Source organism: Macaca thibetana, chromosome X, assembly GCF_024542745.1.
Source record: "Macaca thibetana thibetana isolate TM-01 chromosome X, ASM2454274v1, whole genome shotgun sequence".
In the NCBI taxonomy this organism is placed as follows: Eukaryota; Metazoa; Chordata; class Mammalia; order Primates; family Cercopithecidae; genus Macaca; species Macaca thibetana.
The window spans coordinates 3,146,741-3,167,095 of NC_065598.1; the positions used below are offsets into that span (position 1 = coordinate 3,146,741).

Below are 20,355 nucleotides of genomic sequence, written 5' to 3' on the forward strand. Positions count from 1 at the left end.
TTAGGAGACAACCACGATTTCACTGTTCTGGTGGTGAAATATTTTCCAAGGTCCAAATACTATGGTACTAGTGAACTTTTACAATAAACTTGTGTGTCAGCTGGTGACTTTCTAAATTTCTTCAGGGCACAAGGTGGAAGGAAAATGTAGCTACAACTGACCAGCCAAGGTGTGATACTGAAGATCTGGGGGTAACACTGAGCTCTTGAAAATATCATAAATGGTCAAAGCAACAGCAAGACCACTGTCTACAACTGTTAATTTGGTTGAAGAGAATATATATGGCTCTATTTCCCTACGGCTCAAGTATGCAAGAAAAAGATGGATGCATGCCTACACACACACACACACACACACACACACACACACACACACACACACACACACACACACACACACCACTCTCTCCCTCTCTCTCTCTCTCCTGTCAATTAGTTTGCAACACATTCTTTGGATATATCCTGTATCCTCCCCCATCCACCCCACTCTGGGATAATAATCTGCACAGATCCTCTTAAGAACAATGCATCACCTTGTCACAATGTAGCAGCAGGTCACCCTTTAGGAGCATCAGAGATAATTAACCAGAGTGGGAGATTAGAAGGATTTGGGTAGGTTAGAAGGGAGGAATGAAAGAACTTTCAGGATTTAGCAGGCATATAGAATATGCAAGCCCTGACAATACAAAGATCTCAGGTTCGGTCACCTGGCTTGCAGGGGAAGTTGCAATTTCAACCACGGGTAGGATGATCTGTAGAGGAAGAGAGTTAGGGCTTTGTATCAAATGAGAAGAGGAGGGAAGGGAAGAGGGGAGGAGGGGAGTGGAGAAGAGGTAAGGAGAGGAGGAGGGAAAGCAGGGGAGAAAAAGTTACTGCATGAGTGGGGAAAACTACTGAGATGTGTAAGGTTGTATGAAAATATATTTGTTCCACAAGTGTCTCGGTAAAATCAACATCAACAAACTACAAGATTTAACAAAGTCATCTAATCAGTATATATGAAGTGAACACACCATTTTTGCCTATACACTAATGCGGGATCACCCTTCAGCATCTTTAAGAAGTAAGTTTATAAAGAGAGGTAGCCAAGTAAGAACATATTCCTATAAGGAAAAAAAATCTAGAAAACTGGGATTCCCTTGCCCTTCCCCAAATCAATAAGATTAAGTAAATATTAGAAGAAAAAAAAAGTTCTCTGAGACATCCTTCCTTCAAATCTTCCTTCAAATCAGTAAGACTTTGCAGACAAGTGTGGTGGCTCACACCTGTAATCCCAGCACTTTGGGAGGCTGAGGCAGGAGGATCACTTGAGACCAAGAGTTTGAGACTAGCCTGGGCAACATAGGGAGACTCTGTCTCTGGAAAAAATTTAAAAGATAAGGCAGGTGTGGTTTGTGCATGCCTGTAGTCCCAGGTACTCAAGAGGCTGAGGTGGGAGGACAGCCTGAGCCCAGGAGTTGAAGGCTGCAGTGAGCTATGACTGAACCTCTGCACTCCAGCCTCAGTGACAGAGCGAGACCTTATCTGGGAAAAAAAAAAAAGACTTTGCTTACATGGACAGAATTTGTACAGAGCTGGGTATCACTAAAGATAAGGGACAAAAATGTTGAAAGAGATACTGCCTTTACTATCTCCAAAAAACATTTACAAAACTTAAGTCATCATGTGCAGGGACTGTGGAATGGGGCGGAGTTTAGTGACCACAGGTGATTTCAAATCTGAGTTTAGAAAATTAGAAACCGATGCATCAGTTCAACGATTGCAGTTAACTGTGTGACTCTGCCCCTGACATCACGTCTATAAAAGTTCAAAAGCAATAGAAGATAAGAGGGTTTATCACAACGGATATGAGAAGCACGTTCAAGATCTAACCCTTACTGTACGTACTAGCCTCAGGAATCAATGAATTCGTCAACACATTAATCAGTAACTCAACAGCCACATTCTTTACTGGTTTCCAGATGTTTTGCACAAGGGCCCCTTATGTGCCAAGCAATGTCCTCAGTACATAATGTCCTCAGAAAGGGCAGATCTTGTGACTGTCATGAGCTTTGCAGGCTTGATGGGGAACGGACATTACATAGTAAACTTGGAAGGATGGCTGGAGGGGGTCTTGCAAGACCAGGTAGAAGGTGGGGACCAGGAGGCAGGGGGCATCTCTGTCCCCACAGCTGAAGGCCAAAGGAAGACTGGGGAGGGACATAAAAGAAAACTGGAGGCCAGGTGCAGTGGCTCACATCTGTAATTCCGGAACTTTGGGGGGCCAACGTGGCAGATCACTTGAGCCCAGGAGCTCAAGACCAGCCTAGGCAACAAAGCAAGATCACATCTCTACAAAAAAATTAAAATTTAGGGCCAGGTGTGGTGGCTCATGCCTGTAATCCCAGCACTTTGGGAGGCCAAGGTGGGTGGATCACGAGGTCAGGAGATCGAGACCATCCTGGCTAACACGGTGAAACCCCGTCTCTACTAAAAATACAAAGTATTAGCCGGGCGTGGCGGTGGGCGCCTGTAGTCCCAGCTACTCGGGAGGCTGAGGCAGGAGAATGGCGTGAACCTGGGAGGCAGAGCTTGCAGTGAGCCGAGATCACACCACTACACTCCAGCCTGGGGGACAGAGCGAAACTCTGCCTCAAAAAAAAAAAAAAAAAAATTAAAAGTCAGGTGGTCATGGTGATGTGCACCTATACGCCTATCTACTTGAGAGACAGAGGTAGCAGAACCACTTGTGCCCAGGAGTTCAAGATCAGCCTGGGCAACATAGCAAGACCTCCAAAATTTAAAAATTAGCCAGGCTTGGTGGTGCAGGCCTGTAGTCCCAGCTACCTGGGAGGCTGAAGTGGGAGGATAACTTGGGCCCAGGAGAATGAGGGTGCAGTGAACTACGATGGCACCACTGCACTCCATCCTGGGCAACAGAGAAAGGCCCTGTCTTTAAAAAAAAAAAACTAGAGATGGGGTCTCACTAAGATGCCCAGGTTGGTCTCAAACTCCTGGCCTCAAGCAATCCTCTCGCCTCAGCCTCTGACAGTGGTGAGATTATAGGCATGAGCCACCGCGCCCTGCCTATTTTCACATTAGAAAGGTTTGGGCTGATACGGGAGGAAGGGGTGAGTCCAGCAGAGATGGGAGATCAATGGAGAGCGGGGGAGGGCATCTAGATAAGCTATGGTGGCTTCTGTGAAGACAGCATTGACGTGGATGGGCTCTGGAGATGCGTTTTAGAATTGGAAAGGGGCAAGGCATGGTGGTGTGCACCTGTAATCCTAGCTACTTAGGAGGCCGAGGCAGGAGAATCATTTGAAACTACGAGTTTGAGACCAGCCTGAGCAACACAGTGAGATCCTCTCCCTACAAAAAAAAAAAAATTTAATTAGCTGGACATAGTGGTACGCATGTGTGGTCCCAGCTACTTGGGTGGCTGAGGTGGGATCTCTTGAGCCCAGAAGGTCAAGGACGCAGTGAGCCATGACTGCACCATTGCACTCCAGCCTGGATGAGAGAGCAAGACCACATCTCTTTTAAAAAAAAAAAAAAAAAAAAAATTAAAAGGGCAGGACTCAGGATTACAGTGAATGCAGTCAAAGAAAAGGAATAAAAAATGGTTCCTAGGTGAGCCCCAAGAGCTGGAAGGAACACTTCCGAAATGGGGAAGTGCAGATGAGGAACTGACTAGGGCTGAGGGGCAAGGAGGAAGAGCAGGAACTCACTTTTGGTGAGAGGCATCTGAGCAGAAGGCTCAGAGGGTGGTGAAGTGGGCACACACGTGTAGCTTGGCAGGCTGAAGGCTTGGGTTGGCAGCAGCGCTTGGGAATCTGGAGACCAGCAAGACAGCGAATGCAAATACAGAGCAAGAGGAATGAGAGGGCAGAGGCGCTCCTGTTTCCCACTGCGGGGTCCAAGGAAACGTCACCAGGAAGTGCGTGCCCACAGGCACACAGCCTTGCTCCTAGGGTCACATCCACCCTCCCATCCTCTGCAACTCTGCCTTGCACAGCTGAGCTCCTCTCCACGAGAAAGTGAGGTCACCCCCTGCCGCATGTACTGGAAGGCCTCCTCCGCACCAGCAGCACATCCACGGCCCCTTTCCTCCGCTTCCACACCATCTGTTGTTTTCTTACTGTTTTGTTTTTTTCCTGGATAGGGTCTCACTCTGTTGTTGCACAGGATGGAGTGCGGCGGTGCGATCATAGGTCACTGCAGCCTTCAACTCCTGAGCTCCAGCAATTCTCCCACCTCAGCCTCCTGAAGACCTGTGACTACAGGCATGCAACACCATCCCTCGTTATTTCTTTGAGCTTTTTGTAGAGACAGGGTCTCGCTATATTGCCCAGGCTGGTCTAAAACTCCTGGGCTCAAGCGATCCTCCTGCCTGGATCTCTCAAAGTGCTGGGATTATAGGCGTGGGCCACCATGCCTGGATTTTTTTGTTTTTATAACCGCCATTCCAATAGATGACTGGATAAAGAAAATTTAGTATATAAAAGCCACAGAAAATGTAGTATATCAACATCACCATCAAAAATAATATCATGTCTTTGGCAACGACAGGGATGGAACTGGAAACCACTATCCTAAGTAAAATAACTGAGACACAAAGTCAAATACCACATAGTCTCGCTCAAAAGTGAGAACTCAACAGTGGGTCCACATGGACATAGAAATGGAAATAACAGATACGGGGACTCCCGAAAGGGAAACGTTGGGAACGGGTTGAGGGCCGAGAAATTACCTATCGGGTACAATGTTCATTATTTGGGTAAGGGGTACACTAGAAGCCCAAAGCTCACCATGACATGATACACCCATGTACCAAACGTCCACGTGTGCCCCTGAATGTCTAAAAATCAACAACGACAATAATACTACAACTTCTCTTCCTCAAAATACTCCAGAGGGATCTCCAAGAAAACAAGAGACAAAAATGATGCATACTCTAGTGGCAGGAGGCCAAAACTGCATGGGGCACGTGTGCGTGTGTGCATGCATGCATATGTGTGTCTGTGCATGTGCACATGTGTGTGTGCGTGTGTGTGAGGGGGCTTTTTTAACACAAAGAAAAGTACAGAAGGATCCACACTAGGCTGTCAAATAGTTACCTGGCAATGAGGGAGGGTGAGTGGAAGAAAGGAAAACTTGAGGCAAGCCTCAAGAAAAATACATAACTAAAAACACTGCACAGGCGCCCTGCATCAGTGGGAAAGGCATCTAATTATAATACTAAAAATATATTTGAGGGGCCCGGGTGGTGGCTCACGCCTGTAATCCCAGCACTTTGGGAGGCCCAGGCGGGTAGATCACCTGAGGTCAGAAATTCCAGATCAGTCCGGTCAACTAGGCGAAAACCTGTATTTACTAAAAATACAAAATTAGCTGGGGGTGGTGGTGCATGCCTGTAATCGCAGCTATTCAGGAGGCTGAGGTGGGAGAATCGCTTGAATCCAGGAGGCAGAGGTTGCAGTGACCCAAGATTGCACCGCTGCCCTCCATCCTGGGTGACAGAGGGAGACTCCATCTCAAACAACAACAAAATTAAAACAATGTATCCAAGCAGCTGAAAGCAGGCAATGGAACAGATATTTGCGGAATCGTATTCAGAGCAGCATTATTCACTACAGCCAAGAGGTGGAAGGCACCCCAGTGTCCATGGATGAATGAATGGATAAACACAACATGCTGTATCCTCTACACGATGGGCTACTACCCAGGCTTAGAAAGCAGGGAAATTCCTTTCTACAGGATGGGGGAATCTGAAGGACATTACAGTAACTGAAAGAAGCCAGCCACAAAAGGACAAACGCTGTAGGATTCTGCCTATATAAGGTTCCTAGATCACCAAATTCACAGAGCAGAGAGTACAAGGGAGGTTGCCAGGGCGGGGCTGGAGGGAGGGGCACTAGGGCGTGTCTCATGAGGACAGAGTTTCAGCTGGGGAAGATGAAAAGGAGTTCTGGAGATGGATGGGGATGGGGGGCAGTTGCATAGAAACATGAATGTGCTCCATGCCACTAAACCGTGCTTTTTTTTTTTTTTTTTTCCTGAGACAGAGTCTTACTCTGTTGCCCAGGATAAAGTGCAGCGACACAATCTCAGCTCACTACAACCTCCGCCTCCCGGGTTGAAGTGATCGTCCCGCTTCAGCCTCCCGAGTAGTGAACTGTACACTTTTTTTTTTTTCCCTGAGATGGAGTCTTGCTCAGTACCCCAGGCTGGAGTGCAGTGGTGCGATCTCAGCTCACTGCAAGCTCTGCCTCCCGGGTTCACACCATTCTCCTGCCTCAGCCTCCCAAGTAGCTGGGACTATAGGTGCCCGCCACCATGCCTGGCTAACTTTTGGTATTTTTAGTAGAGACGGGGTTTCACCGTGTTAGCCAGGATGGTCTCGATCTCCTGACCTCGTGATCTGCCCACCTCGGCCTCCCAAAGTGCCAGAATTACAGGCATGAGCCACTGTGCCGGCCATGAACTGCACATTTTAAAAATGGTTAAAATGAGGCCGGGCATGGACGCTCATGCCTGTAATCTCAGCACTTTGAGAGGCCAAGGCAGGAGGATTGAGTGAGGTCAGGAGTTTGAGAACAGCCTGGGCAACAAAGCAAGATCACATCTTTGCCAAAAATTAAAAAATTAACTGGGCATGGTGGCATGTGCCTGTAGTCCCAGCTTTACTTGGGAGCCTGAGGGAGCAGGACTGCTTGAGCCTGGCAGTTGGAGACCAGCCTGTGCAACACAGCAAGACCCTGTCTCTACCAAAAATTTAAAAATTAGCCAGGCATGGTAGTGCGCACCCATAGTCCCAGTTACTTGGGAGGCTGAGGAGGTTGAGGCTGCAGTGGGCCATGACTGCACCAGTGCACTGCGGCCTGGGCAACAGAGCAAGAACTCATTTCTTTAAAAAAAAAAAAAAAAAAAGGAAGTTAAAATAGTAAAATGTAAAATGTTATGTGATATATGTTAACAAAATAAAAAAAATTAAATTTTAAAGAATGTTTTCCAGCATAGAGCTCAATCTATGCATCTATGAATGGGGGGGAACGTCAACATAAAGAAAGGGTCAATGTCATCGACAACGACTGAGACAAGGGAGGTTTCCCAGTCCCCTCTCCCTCCTCGCCAGTGACCTCGGCTGAGCTGCTCTGTCCTCATCTTTAGCTGACAGCAGCACTTTCCATCTGCAAAGCTGATCTGCTGTCTTTTATTTGCAGGGTCTGTGGGGATGGCTTCTCCTCTAAGGGATTTTTTCGCTTCTGCTTTTGTTTTTATGAACAGGCAAATCAGCCTCACTAATTTGGAGACGCCTAATACAGAAGTTGGTCCTCCTCCCTCCAGAGGCTGCCATAAAGCTGGGCTTTTGTCGTGAGAAGAAGAAAATGAGCCGTCGTCATCCCATCTCCTCCAACATCTCTCTATGCCACGCAAGGCTCCGGAACGGTTCTACTTTCCGACCTGGCTCCACTGCAACTAGCCCTTAAACAAGGGGACCTAGCAGCCCTAGGTGGCTCCGTCCACCTGTGGCTTCCTCCCTCCAAGGACCCTGCCTCAGGCGCTCTTCTGAGACAGTTGCCTGCAGATGTTTTGCCCTCAGTTTCCCAAATTGGAATGCACTCTCCCTCCTTGGATTTCCTCAATGTCCAGCAGCCCAAATGCACAGCTGAGCCAGAGCCAGTCCTTCCTCACATCCCAGTCCCCACGGCAGTCTTCTACACATCTGAGCTCACTGCATTCCTGTGTCCACCTCCTGGCTGAACCCAGATTTGAATTTCTCCCCCATGTCCCACCTGCCCCCGTAGTGACCCATGGCTTCCGTGTCACTCCCTGTCTAGAATGATTTTCCACCACCTACCCCTTTCAGTCAATAAACCCCTACTCCTCCTGCAAAATTCTCCTTAGGTGTCCATTTCATCTTCACCCCCTACCTCTTGCCCTCCAAAGCTGGTAAGGCCCCTTTTCCACTATCGCTGGGACTCTTCTCAGCCTGCGCAGGCACCGGAAGGCATCAAACGGCAAACTCTATTCAGAAGACACTACAATTGCATTCTCTTGCAAGAATTTAAACCTCCCTTTTCATACATAGAAAAAGGGAATGAAGGTAAGAAATAATAAAAAAGAAAAATATAGATAATAAAATAAGCCTCCCTTTTTGAAGCGTCTGCTTTGCCCCAAATACTAAACATGCAATGTATCATTTTTTGGCCAAAGAAGAGGAAGAGAAGATCCAGGAGCTGCCTGCCTTCACTCTGGTCTCTATGCTTTGCAGGCAGTGATGACAGAGCAAGAAGCGCTATTTCTAGATTTTTGCTTTTAAAATTCAAATAGAGAACAAAATAAATAAATAAATAAAAGGAGAGAACATGGTGTTCTTTCTTCCTGAACTCTCAGGAAAACAAAGGAACGATTTTACTCCTACCCCCAACAAGTACCAGTGACGACGGGGACCACACTCAAGTTTGCAGACTTTAAAAAAAGATGTTTCCAAGAGATGCATCCACCCTCCCTGAAGAAGAGGTGCTGGCATGAACTCCTCTCCATGGAGAAGCGAGCGGTCGTCCAGGAACTAGAAGGATGTGGCCCGGAGTGGAGAGACCTCTTCCCTTCCAAGTTCTGTAGAAGAAAGCTGGCTAAGCCCTGCAACCACAGACCAAACTCACTGGCTTGGCTCAGCTGCTGTGCCGTAGATAATACGGCACTGGAACCACAGTTTGGCCCATAAGCCAATCAATCATGACAGAAGAGTGGGGCTACAGGCTCAGGGGCTGGGGCAGAAAAGGGAGAAAGGGACTCCACACGCACAGGTAGTTATCTGTCTGTGCATCCGCTACAGTGGGTGTCAACGGGGCTGATTCTGCTCCCGACAATAAACACAGGACAATGTCTGGAGACATCTTTGGCTGTCACACTGGAGTGGGGGTGCTAGAGGCATCTGGTGGGTGGAGCCCAGAGACACGGCTCAGCACCCTACAGTGCACAGGATGGCCCCACCACAGAGACTCCTCCAGCCCCAGATGTCAGCAGTGCTGAGGTTGAGAAACTCTACTAATACGTTCCATCATCAATCTATCAATCAATTACCTATCTATCTCAATATCTATCAACCATCTACCATGTATAGCTACCAGTTATCTATCAATCAGCTATCATCTATAGCTATCATCTATCAATCACCGATCTCAATATCTATCAATCACCTATAATCTATAGCTATCATCTACCTCAATATCTGTCATCTATCAAATATCTGTCTCAATACTGATCTCTATCCATCCATCCATCCATTCATCCATCCATCCATCCATCTATCAACGATCTGTCAGAGTGGTTCACAACCGGGGATAACTTTTTGTCCCCCCATAAGGGAAACTTAGCAGTATCTAGAGACGTCTTTAGACACTCGTCACAGATGGGATTGGTGCTCTTGGCATCTGCTGGGTGGAGTCCAGGGACGCTGCTCAACACCCTACAGTGCACCGGATGCCCCACTACACAGTCCTCCATGATCCTGCCCCATGTGTCAGCACTGCTGAGGCTGAGAAACTCTCTTTTAGCATGAGAGCTCTGTCTATATGCAATCAGTCATTAATCTATCAATCAATCACCTACCCATCTCAGTATCTATCATCTATCATCTATAACTGTCTCTATTAATATCTATTATCACCTATCTTAATATCATCTATCAGCTCCCCATCATCTATCTGTTCACCTATCAATCACCCATCACTTACACCTATCTTAATATCTATTACCTATCACCTATCCATCTCAACATATGCTTACCTATCGTATCCATCATCTCTCTGTCGGTAGTCTGCCATCACAGTGGTTCACTGGTGGAGAAAACTTTGCCCTCCCTCCCTGAAGGAACACTTGGTTACGTATGGAGACATGTCTGCTTTTCATAACTGAGGTTGCTGCTCCTGGCCCCTGGTGGGTGGAGCCCAGGGACACTCCCCAACACCCTGCAGTGTGCAGGATGGCCCCACCCCAGAGACTCCTCCAGCCATAATGGTGAGGCACCTCCACTTAAAGTCCTTGTTTTATACTTTCATCAAGAAGTCCAAGGCCTAAAACTGCCAGTATGGAAAGCAGATGTTGAGCAAGGCAACTTACATTTAGAAGAGAAGCTGCACAGCTGGGAGGATGAAATTCATTCTTCACAGAGGATCTAGGATTCTCCTCTAAGACATGCTCCTCGGCCGGGCGCGGTGGCTCAAGCCTGTAATCCCAGCACTTTGGGAGGCCGAGACGGGCGGATCACGAGGTCAGGAGATCGAGACCATCCTGGCTAACACGGTGAAACCCCGTCTCTACTAAAAAATACAAAAAACTAGCCGGGCGAGGTGGCGGGTGCCTGTAGTCCCAGCTACTTGGGAAGCTGAGGCAGGAGAATGGCGTGAACCCGGGAGGCGGAGCTTGCAGTGAGCTGAGATCCGGCCACTGCACTCCAGCCTGGGTGACAGAGCAAGACTCCGTCTCAAAAAAAAAAAAAAAAAAAAAAAAAGACATGCTCCTCATTATGCAACGTTGGACACCCTCCAGCATCTTATCCATGGGGCTGGCCAGACCCAGCGTGCTCTCTCGTGTTATATACAGGGAATGCCAAGTGCCTGAATGCACTGGATCAACTTTAATCCAGTTCTTAAAGCCACTTGGTCCCTGAAGTGTTAATGCACAGAAAAAGCAAAATGCTATAGCAGGTTATCATAATACTGCAGGGCACTGAAAGATCAATTCTCAGTAAGTCACTAAGGAGGTCTCATGGGCTAAGTTACATCACCCTCTCCAAGTCCATATTGTTTTTTGGATTCTTTTTTGAGACAGGGTCTTTCTCTGTCCCCCAGGCTGGAGTACAGTGGCACAATCTCGGCTCACTGCAACCTCCGCCTCCCAGGCTCAAGTGATCCTCCCACCTCAGCTTCCTGAGTAGCGGGGACTACAGGCACCCCCACCACACCCAGCTAATTCTTGTATTTTTTGTAGAGACAGGGTCTTGCCATGTTGCCCAGGCTGGTCTCAAACTTCTGGGCGCAAGGGACACTCCCACCTCAGCTTCCTAAAATGCTGGGATTATAAGTGTGAGTCAACATGCCCAAGTGGCAAACTCATTTTCTGTAATTTTTTGGGAAAAGTCACCTGTAAACTGCTATCACCATTAAGTCTTTAAAGGCTCATTGTTGACAATCATTTCTCTAGATCCAAAACTTTTCACAAGAGCTGTGGACTTCAGGGCCTGCCTTGTTTTCTGCACTATTTCAAAATCAAAGAAATGTTTTGCTTTGTTTTGTTTTGTTTTGTTGTTGAGACGAAGTCTCGCTCTGTCACCCAGGCTGGAGTGCAGTGGCACGATCTTGGCTCACTGCAAACTCTGCCTCCCAGGCTCAAGAGATTCTAGTGTCCCGGCCTCCCAAGTAGCTGGGTTATAGACGTGCGCCACCATGCCCAGTTAATTTTTGTATTTTTAGTAGAGACAGGGTTTCCCCACATTGGCCAGGCTAGAATTTTCTTTTTATTTTTTTTCCTTAAGAGACAAGATCTCACTATGTTGCCCAGGCTGGTCTGGAACTCCTGGTCTCAAGTGATCCTCCCGCCTTGGCCTCCAAAAACACAGGGATTACAGGTGTGAGCCACTGAGCTCAGCCCCAAATCAGAGAATTCTGAAATGAGTTCCTGCCACGTTTTCCCAAAACACTGAATAAAATCTTCCCAAGAATAATATCAACAGTGGCCTTAAATTCCACGTAGACTTTAAATGATGAGGAAAAATTCATGCTTTTTGGCAATACCACCAGGCGGACCTGACATACAAATAACAGCTCACATTCGACTATAACCAGCACTCAGAGGAGCCGGTGAGCTGTACAGGCAAAGGACAATTCATGAAGCATCCAAAATGTCCTCTTCAAAAGCTATCATGGTGCAGAGAAATTTCACTCCTTAAAAGACTGAAATAGGCCAGGCACGGTGGCTCGCATCTGTAATCTCAGCATGTTGGGAGGCCGAGGTGGGAAGATCATTTGAGCCCAGGAGTTTGAGACCAGCCTGGGCAGCAAAGTGAGACCCCGTCTCTACAGAAAATTTTAAAATGGGGCAGGTGTGGTGGTGCACATCTGTAATCCCAGCATGCCAGGAGGCCAAGGCAAGTGGATTGCTTGCAGCCTAAAGTTCAAGACCAACCTGGGCAACATAGCAAGACCCTGTTCATAGAAAACAAACAAAAACATTATCTTCACCAAAGAGATTGTGAAAAACATATGCATATATTTTTTAAAAATTAAAAATAAAAACATTAGCAGGGTGTAGTGGTGGGTGCCTATAGTCCCAGCTACTCTGCAGGCTAAGGCAGGAGGATGGCTTAAGCCCGGGAGGTTGGGGCTGCAGTGAGCCGTGATTGTGCCACTGCACTCCAAGATGGGCCACAGAGCAAAACCCTGTCTCTAAATTTAAATCTATATATATATACTTTTTTTATATATAAAAGATAAAAATAAACCAACATAGGTAACTTTGGACAGAATTTCTAAAGTTTCTAGGGCTTTATATGAGACTTAAGAAACGTAAATGACTTTGTTCCTTAATTGAAAGTAGGGAACATCAAAATCAGAATCCATGTCCCTGCAGGAATCCACCTTATCTGCTAAGGAAAACAGTCGTGAGCTATCCTGGCTTGAAGAAAGGAGCACTATCTAACTAAAGCTCTGTTCTGCAAGCTCCTCCCTATTTTTTAACTTGCAGGAGTTCAAGAATTCCGTCCTGGGGAATTCTCTCACTTGCACACCCCACCCACTCTCATGTCCCTGCGGTTCTTCTGTGGGATTTTAGATTTGCGAACTGTAGAGTACTCAGGAGCCCATCGCCTAGGCTGCTGTCCTGCTCCAGGAGGCGCAGGGGGTGTGTGTGAGTTCCTCAGGGCTATCATTAACAAAGTACCACAAACTGAGGGTTGGGGTGGGGGGATGCGGCAGACAACAGACATGCATTCTCAGTCCAGGTACAGTGGCTGACACCTGCAATCCCAGCACTTTGGGAGGTTGAGGCAGGAGGAGAGATTCAGGCCAAGAGTTTGAGACCAGCCTGGGCAACACAGCAAGACCTCATCCTACAAAAACTTTTAAAAGTTAGTCAGGCGTGGGGGCACATACCTGTAGTCTCAGCTAGTTGGGAGGTGGTAGAGGCTGCAGTGGTCCATGACTGTGCCACTGAATTCCAGCCTGGGCAAGAAGGAGTGAGACCCCATCAAGAAAGAAAGAGAAATGAAGAAAGGAAGGGAAGAAGGGAGGGAAAGAAAGAGAGAAAAAAGGAGAGAGAGAGAGAGAAGAGAGGAGAGGAGAGGAGAGGAGAGGAGAGAGAAAGAGAGAGAAGGGAGGGAGGGAGGGAGGGAAGAAAAGAAAAAAAAGAATAGAAAAGAGAAAGAAAGAATAGTGAAACCCTGTCTCCACTAAAAATACAAAAGTGAGCTGGGCATTGTGGTGCGGGCCTGTAGTCCCAGCTACTCGGGAGGCTGAGGCAGGAGAATCGCTGGAACTTGGGAGGTGGAGGCTGCAGTGAGCCGAGATTGCACCATTGCACTCCAGCCTGGGTGACAGGGCAAGACTCTGTCTCAAAAAAAAAAAAAAAAAAAAAAAAAAGGAAAAGGAAAAGGAAAAGGAAAAGGAAAAGAAGAAAGAAAAGAAAGGTATTCTCTCATGACTTTGGAGCCCCAAATCCAAAGTTCAGCATGATGGTGTTGGTGGGGTTGGTTCTTCTGCAGGCTCTGATGGAGAATCTGTCCCTGGCCTCTCTCCCAGGTTCTGGGAGTAGCCGGCAATCCTTGGAGTCCCCTGGCTTGGAGATGCACCATTCCTCCAACCTCTAATTCTATCCTCACAAGGTGTCCTCCTCTCGGTGTTCGGCCGTCTCTGTGTCTGTGTCTCCTTCCTTTTCTCGTAAGGACACCAGTCACACAAGGTTAAAAGCACACCGTACAGCAGAATCAGTCCATCCTACTTGCATTTCATTTTTATTTTTTTTGTTTTGTTTTTATAAACAGGGTCTTGAGTGCAGTGGTGGCATCACAGCTCAATGCAGCCTCGAGCTCTTGGCCTTAAGCAATCCTCTTGCCTCATCCTTCCTAGTAGCTGGGAGCACAGGTGTGCACCACCACACCTGAATAATTGTTTAATCTTCTGTAGAAACTGAGTCTTGCTACGTTGCCCAGGCTGGTCTCAAATTCCTGGGCTCAAGTGATCCTTCCACCTCAGCCTCCCAAAGTGCTACAGTTACAGGCATGAGCCACTGTGCCTGGCCACTTGCATTTTAATTACATCTGCAAAGACCCTATTTCCAAATAGCATTCCAATTTCATTCACAGGAGTCGGGGTGAGGATTTCAACATATCTTTTCAGGAGACACAATTCGACCTTCAACAGGGTGGAATCCCCAGAACTGGAGCCCCTCACCCAAGATTTCAGGCACACCCCACAGTATCATGCTTAGGACACCTGCAAGCCACAGAAAAATGCAACAAAGCAAACGAGAAAGGGAAGGGTCCCACCTGCAAGCCCAGCCTTCAAAAGAACTCCTTTGTTTTTGTGAAACAGAGTCTCACTCTTGTCACCCAGGCTGGCGTGCGGTGGCATGATCTCGGCTCACTGCAACCTCAGCCTCCCGGGTTCAAGCGATTCTCCTGCTTCTGCCTCCTGAATAGCTGGGAATACAGGTGTGCACCACCACACCCAGCTAATTTTTGTATTTTTAGCAGAGATGGGTTTTCACCGTGTTGGCCAGGCTAGTCTGAACTCCTGACCTCAGGTGATCCACCTGCCTCGGCCTCCCAAAGTGCTGGGATTACAGGTATGAGCCACCATGCCCATCCTCTGCATATGATTTTGTTCGAAGCTCAGGCAGCACTGGGTCCAGAGGAGAAGGCAGGTGCACTTGTTCCGGTACACACAAGGTGCTTCAATAATATGATGGGAGGCACCCTGTGTCCCGGGGACAGCAGGTGAATGAGGGAAAACAAGTAGGTGTTTCTTAGATGGGGGAAGTGAAGGACAATGATGAGAGCAAAGAAGGAGGCCGGTCAATGAAGGGTGGCCTGGGAGAAGCACCGGAGCGAGTGGGTGAACAGCACCTTCTACCTTCTCCTGCAGGGAGGTGCTGGCAGGAGGCCAGTCCATGAGGATATTGGTAGGAGGATGCCGCATTGCTGGGGCTTTATATGGGATACTTCAGGAGTTCCCTGAGAATGACCAGAGAGAGGCAGGTCATTGCAGAGGTACCTGGGAGGACTAGTGAGGCTATAAAGTGAGGAATGTCTTCAAGGGGAGCAAGGCTGGGAGAGAAAGATCAGGTAGGAGGGACGCCAGTACAGAAAATCAGGGCAGAGAGACGGGACCCAGATAAAGCAGAAGATGGATAGGTGGACAGGAGAGGCGTGGCAATAAGACGGCAGAGGGAAGACTTGGGGAATTGGATGGAAGGCACCCATGGAGGGAAAGGAGAGACACGCAGGACATCCTTGTCTAAGACACCTGGCTGGAAACGGAATTACCCTGCTGGAATGGTCTGAATATCTTGTGTCCTCCCAAATCCCTATGTTGGATCCTCACCGCCACGGTGATGGTGTTAGATGGTGGGTCCTTTGGGAGGTCATGAGGGTGGAGTCTCATGAATGGGATGAGTGCCCTTATAAAAGGGACCCCAGAGAGATCCCTCGCCCCTTCCACCATATGAGGACACAGCAAAAAGGCACCATCTATGAACCAGGGAGCGGGTCCTCACCAGACACTGAATCTGCCATGTCTTGATCTTGGACTTTCCAGCCTCCAGAACCATGAAGCAAATGTCTGTTATTTGTAAATTACCGAGTCTAAGATCCTTTGTTATAGCAGCCCGAATGGACTCACACACCTACCCTAGGACATAAGACTGTTGTGTACCATCAGCTGGAAGGGTGTGGGCTGCATCTAAATGGGATATCTCTCATCCACAGTCAACCAGAAACCCACGAAACCTGAAGCCCAGCCCCGTCCAAAAGACTGTGGTCCCTTAAAAATCAACTTAACCAGTTCTCCAGAGAGCTATAGAAGCAGAACCCAAGGAGGTGAGGAGACAAAGATTCTTGCATCCTTTTCCAGGCAGAGATACTTGGCTCACCCAGGAGAGGAGCTAGGGGCCTTGGGCATGGACTTCTGAACACAGAGCATTTCTTTTTGGACCTGGTCAGCCATGGAGGTCAGGAGCCCTGGAGGTTTTCCAGCTCCGAGATCAGAGGCTGATAAGACCTGACAGGTGGAGACTGCTGTGGCCTGAGGCTTTGCACGCAGGCCACGGTCTCGGCCCACCCTGCTTCTTACAAGAAGAGACACACAGGGGCCTAGGGAGGGTGTGTGGGGAGAGGCCTCAGGAGGGGACTCACAGCCTGATGAGAAACGGGTGACTGACTTCCTTCAGGACAGACTTCTCATTGTGCACGTGCTGCTCCTGCTTCAGGCGGATGACATCGGGAATGCTCATCACCTTGAGAGCGAAGAAATGCTTGGCTGTCTTCTCCTTCACCAGGTGCACCCGCCCGAACGTCCCAGTGCCTAGAGAGAGAAGAAATCGACAGAGCCATTAAGTCTCCTGGCAAAGGGAGAAACCACCGCAGCCACGCAATCAGCGGGGGGCTGCACCAGGACAGCAAACACAGACCCCAAGCGAAACTTTCAGAGACTGAGTGTCACGGCACACGTGGGCTGAGGGCATTTAGTGAGAGGCGCTCACCTGGAATTTTCCACTGAATACAGAAATTGCAGAGCGAGAAAGAGGGAGAGAGGGAAACAGAGAGAGCCATCTGCCTCTGAATGGTTCTTCAATTTGGAGACAAACTGGCCACAATATCTGCAGATCAGTCTTTGCAGACAGCACACCCACACGCCCCACACACCCACATGGAGACGCATTAGAGTAACAGTAAATGGACTTGTGCAACATGCCTTTTTCTCTTCAGGCTCTCTGGTTTCATCAGAAATCCAGACAGGGTGTAAAACACAGCCCCCCTCAACACGGCTGTTTCCTTAATGCACACGAAGGCTTGCTCAAAGCACGGAGTCCGTATTCTACAATCTGCCGTGGATTGGGATGAAGCGCTGTAGGTGCCCACAACAGAAAACAACAACAACAACGGCAACCACTACAAATACCAGAGAAAACCAACAGCTCTACAGTATTCTGCTGGGACAGTTTCAATCCAAACACTCTCTTCTCCTCCTTCCCCTCCTCTACCTCTTCCTTCTCTTTTTTCTCTTCCTCAATCTTCTCCTCCTTCTCTTTCACCTCCTCCTCCTCCTCTCCTCTATTTCCTTTTCTTTTCTACTTCTTCCTCCTCCTCCATCTCCTCCTCCTCTACTTCCTCCTCTCACTGGGGTGCATCTAAATGAAGAAATCTAATAGTCAATGAGATATAAGAGAAAATCAGAATCTCCAAACAAGCTTTGCTTGTTCCTCCTCCTTCTATCTCCTCCTCCTTCTCCTCTTCTTCCTCTTCATCCTCCTCTTCTTCCTGTAATACACTGATCTCACAAGGTGTGCATGTGTTCACGCACATATTGAAATATTCTTCACGTAACATAAATGTTCTTGGGTTGGGAACAAATGAGTTTGCTCTGTCGCCCAAGCTGGAGTGCAGTGGCGCCATCACAGCTCACTGCAGCCTCCACCTCTTGGGCTCAAGCAATCTTCCCGCCTCAGCCTACCCGGTTAATTTTTGTACTTTTTGTAGAGAGGGGGTCACACTACGTTGCTCAGGCTAGCCTTGAACTCCTGGGCTCAAGCGATCCTCCTGCTTCGGCCTCCCAAAGTGCTGGGACTACAGGCATGAGCCACTGCGACTGATGCAGGATTTCTAGAGTATCCCTAAATTGCCTTTGATCTACCTTGATCCCAGCGTTAGCAGCCCCTTACTGACATGCAAGTCATTCCTCAGCAATATTTTTAAACAACCCATCCACAGCTTCCGACAGAGATGAGCAACTAAAACAAAACTGCCCTCCCATATTATGTGATCACATTCACCCCAGACAGCAGAGCAGGCTTCTCAGAAACTGACATTCAGACAAAGGACGGTTTGGAAGTGTATCCTTCTGAGGAACCAGCATCTGTTGACGAGCAAAGCTCACTAATCAATATTGATCCATTTACCTATCCATTCATTTGCTGATACTCCTGTGCCTGCTTTATGCTAGATTGCAAAACTCAAGAAAACCAGGATCTTCCAGACACCTGCACTGCTATGTTTATGGCAGCACTATGCACAACAGCCAAGACATGGAAACCACCTCAGTGTCCGTCCAAGGGCAGATGGATATAGAAAACATGGTACATATACACGATGGAATACCATTCAGCCCTAAAAAAGAAGGAAACTCTGTCATTTGCGGCAACATGGATGGAATTGGAGGCCTTTATGTTCAGTGAAATAAGCTAGGCACAGAAAAACAAATATTAAATATCGCATGATCTCACGTATACAAGGAATCTGACATGGTTTGGCTGTGTCCCCACCCAAGTCTGATCTTGAATTGTGGCTCCCATAATCCCCACGAGTCATGGGAGAGACCAGGTGGGAGGTAACTGAATCATGGGGGTGGGTTTTTCCCATAGTGAATAAGTCTCACGAGATCAGATGTTTTAATAAATGGGAGTTCCCCTGCTCGCGCTCTCTTCTTGCCTGCTGCCATGTAAGATGTGACTCTGCTCCTCCTTTTACCTTCCACCATGACTGTGGGACCTCCGCAGCCATGTAGAGCTGTGAGTCCATTAAACCTCTTTCCTTTATAAATTAAGCAGTCTCAGGTATGTCTTTATGAGCAGCGTGAGAATGGACTAATGCAGAATCTAAAATAGTCAAACTCATAGAAGCAGAGAGTAGAGAGGTAGTTATCAGAGGACAGGGCTTGAGGGGGAAGGGGAAATATATTGGTCAAAGGATACAAAGTTTTAGTTGAACAAGATAAATAAACCATGGAGATTTACCATACACCCAGTTCATATAGTTAACAATACTGAACTGATACATGAAATTTTTGTATATAAAAATCTCACACATACAATAGTGAAATTGTATATACGAAAATTTGCTTAGAGGGTAGATCACGTTACATTGTTTTGTCTTTTTTTTTTTTTTTTTTTTTTTTTTTGGAGACAGGGTCTCTCTCTGTTGCCCAGGCTGGAGTGCAGTGGCACAGTTATAGCTCACTGCAGTGCTGACCTGCCAGGCTCAAGTGATCCTCCCACCTCTGCCCAAATAGTTGGGACTACAGGCATGCACCATCAAGGGCGGATAATTTTTTAAATTGTGACTGGGTATTTTTGACTGGCTTGAGAAGAAAAAAAAAAGACCACAACCATACAATGGACTTCCTTCCAAGAGTCCGGAATGCCATTGATTGCACATGGTAACATGAAAAGAAAAAGTTGTACTTAAGCTACCAATTTTACTTAAGAGTATTTGCTGTAAACTAAAATCCCCATGTTGTAAAATATATGAGCTAACGAATGATGAATTTACTAGCTTAGGGCAGACTGGGAAGGGAGGAGAAGAAGTAACCTTTGCTTTTAAGTGAAGTCTCCGATAATGAATATTTTATTATGGCAGAAATAGAAAGTGAACTACAAGATAAAGAAAAAGTGTAAGAAGTAAACAACGTCAATAGCTGACAAGTGTTAAATACTTCTTTTTAAAAAGAAGTAAACAACGAGATAGTAACACTTTTTAAAGTATATTCTCTTAGTTAATTTGGAAATAAAATAGGTTTTATTACAGTACGACATGGTGTGGACAAAATTAGGTGGAATGAGGTCAAAGACAGGAAGTAGGAGAAGGGCTTTGAGGACTGTGAACTGATCCAGTTTAGGTGTTTGACTATGGCCACTGATGTTTCAACTGGATAAAACACAATTAGGAATCAGGAACACTGGCATCCAACCCAAGCTTTGCCTGGGATGGGACCTATGAAATGGGCAACAGAGTAACCTTTTAGTCTCCTGTTGCTCTTCTTTCCAACAGAACATACAGATTACTGGGAAACATTAAATTCTTGCCACACCTTAAAATTCTAATAATGCAATGAATATGGTCCCTGACTTTTCTTCCTCTGTCTGGTTCCTTCCTCCTTACTTACCTTTCTCTATCACCCACTCCAAGGAACCCATTTATTACTTGGCTGTGTTTATTGCATAACATTCTGTCTTCTTAGCACTTGTATTTGACCCTCAACAGAGAGAATTCTCCATGCCTACTTTAAGAACAACAGCTATGACTCAACAGATTTTTTCACGCTTCTGTGACTTCTTTAAACCTTTCTCTGAGCTGTGTGAGTTATAAACATACAAAACTCAA

General features: G+C 47.1%; 1 protein-coding gene across 4 annotated transcripts in view; it reads right to left on the bottom strand.

Annotated features, from left to right (window-relative positions):
• LOC126946414 (cAMP-dependent protein kinase catalytic subunit PRKX) overlaps positions 1-20,355 on the bottom strand; it is a 219,727-nt gene that overhangs the window by 163,977 nt on the left and 35,395 nt on the right. For all 4 annotated transcript variants that reach the window (XM_050776669.1, XM_050776671.1, XM_050776670.1 and 1 more), the window contains exon 2: positions 16,393-16,561. In XM_050776669.1, the coding sequence (XP_050632626.1) occupies positions 16,393-16,561 (169 nt within the window). The remainder of the gene's footprint in view (positions 1-16,392; positions 16,562-20,355) is intronic.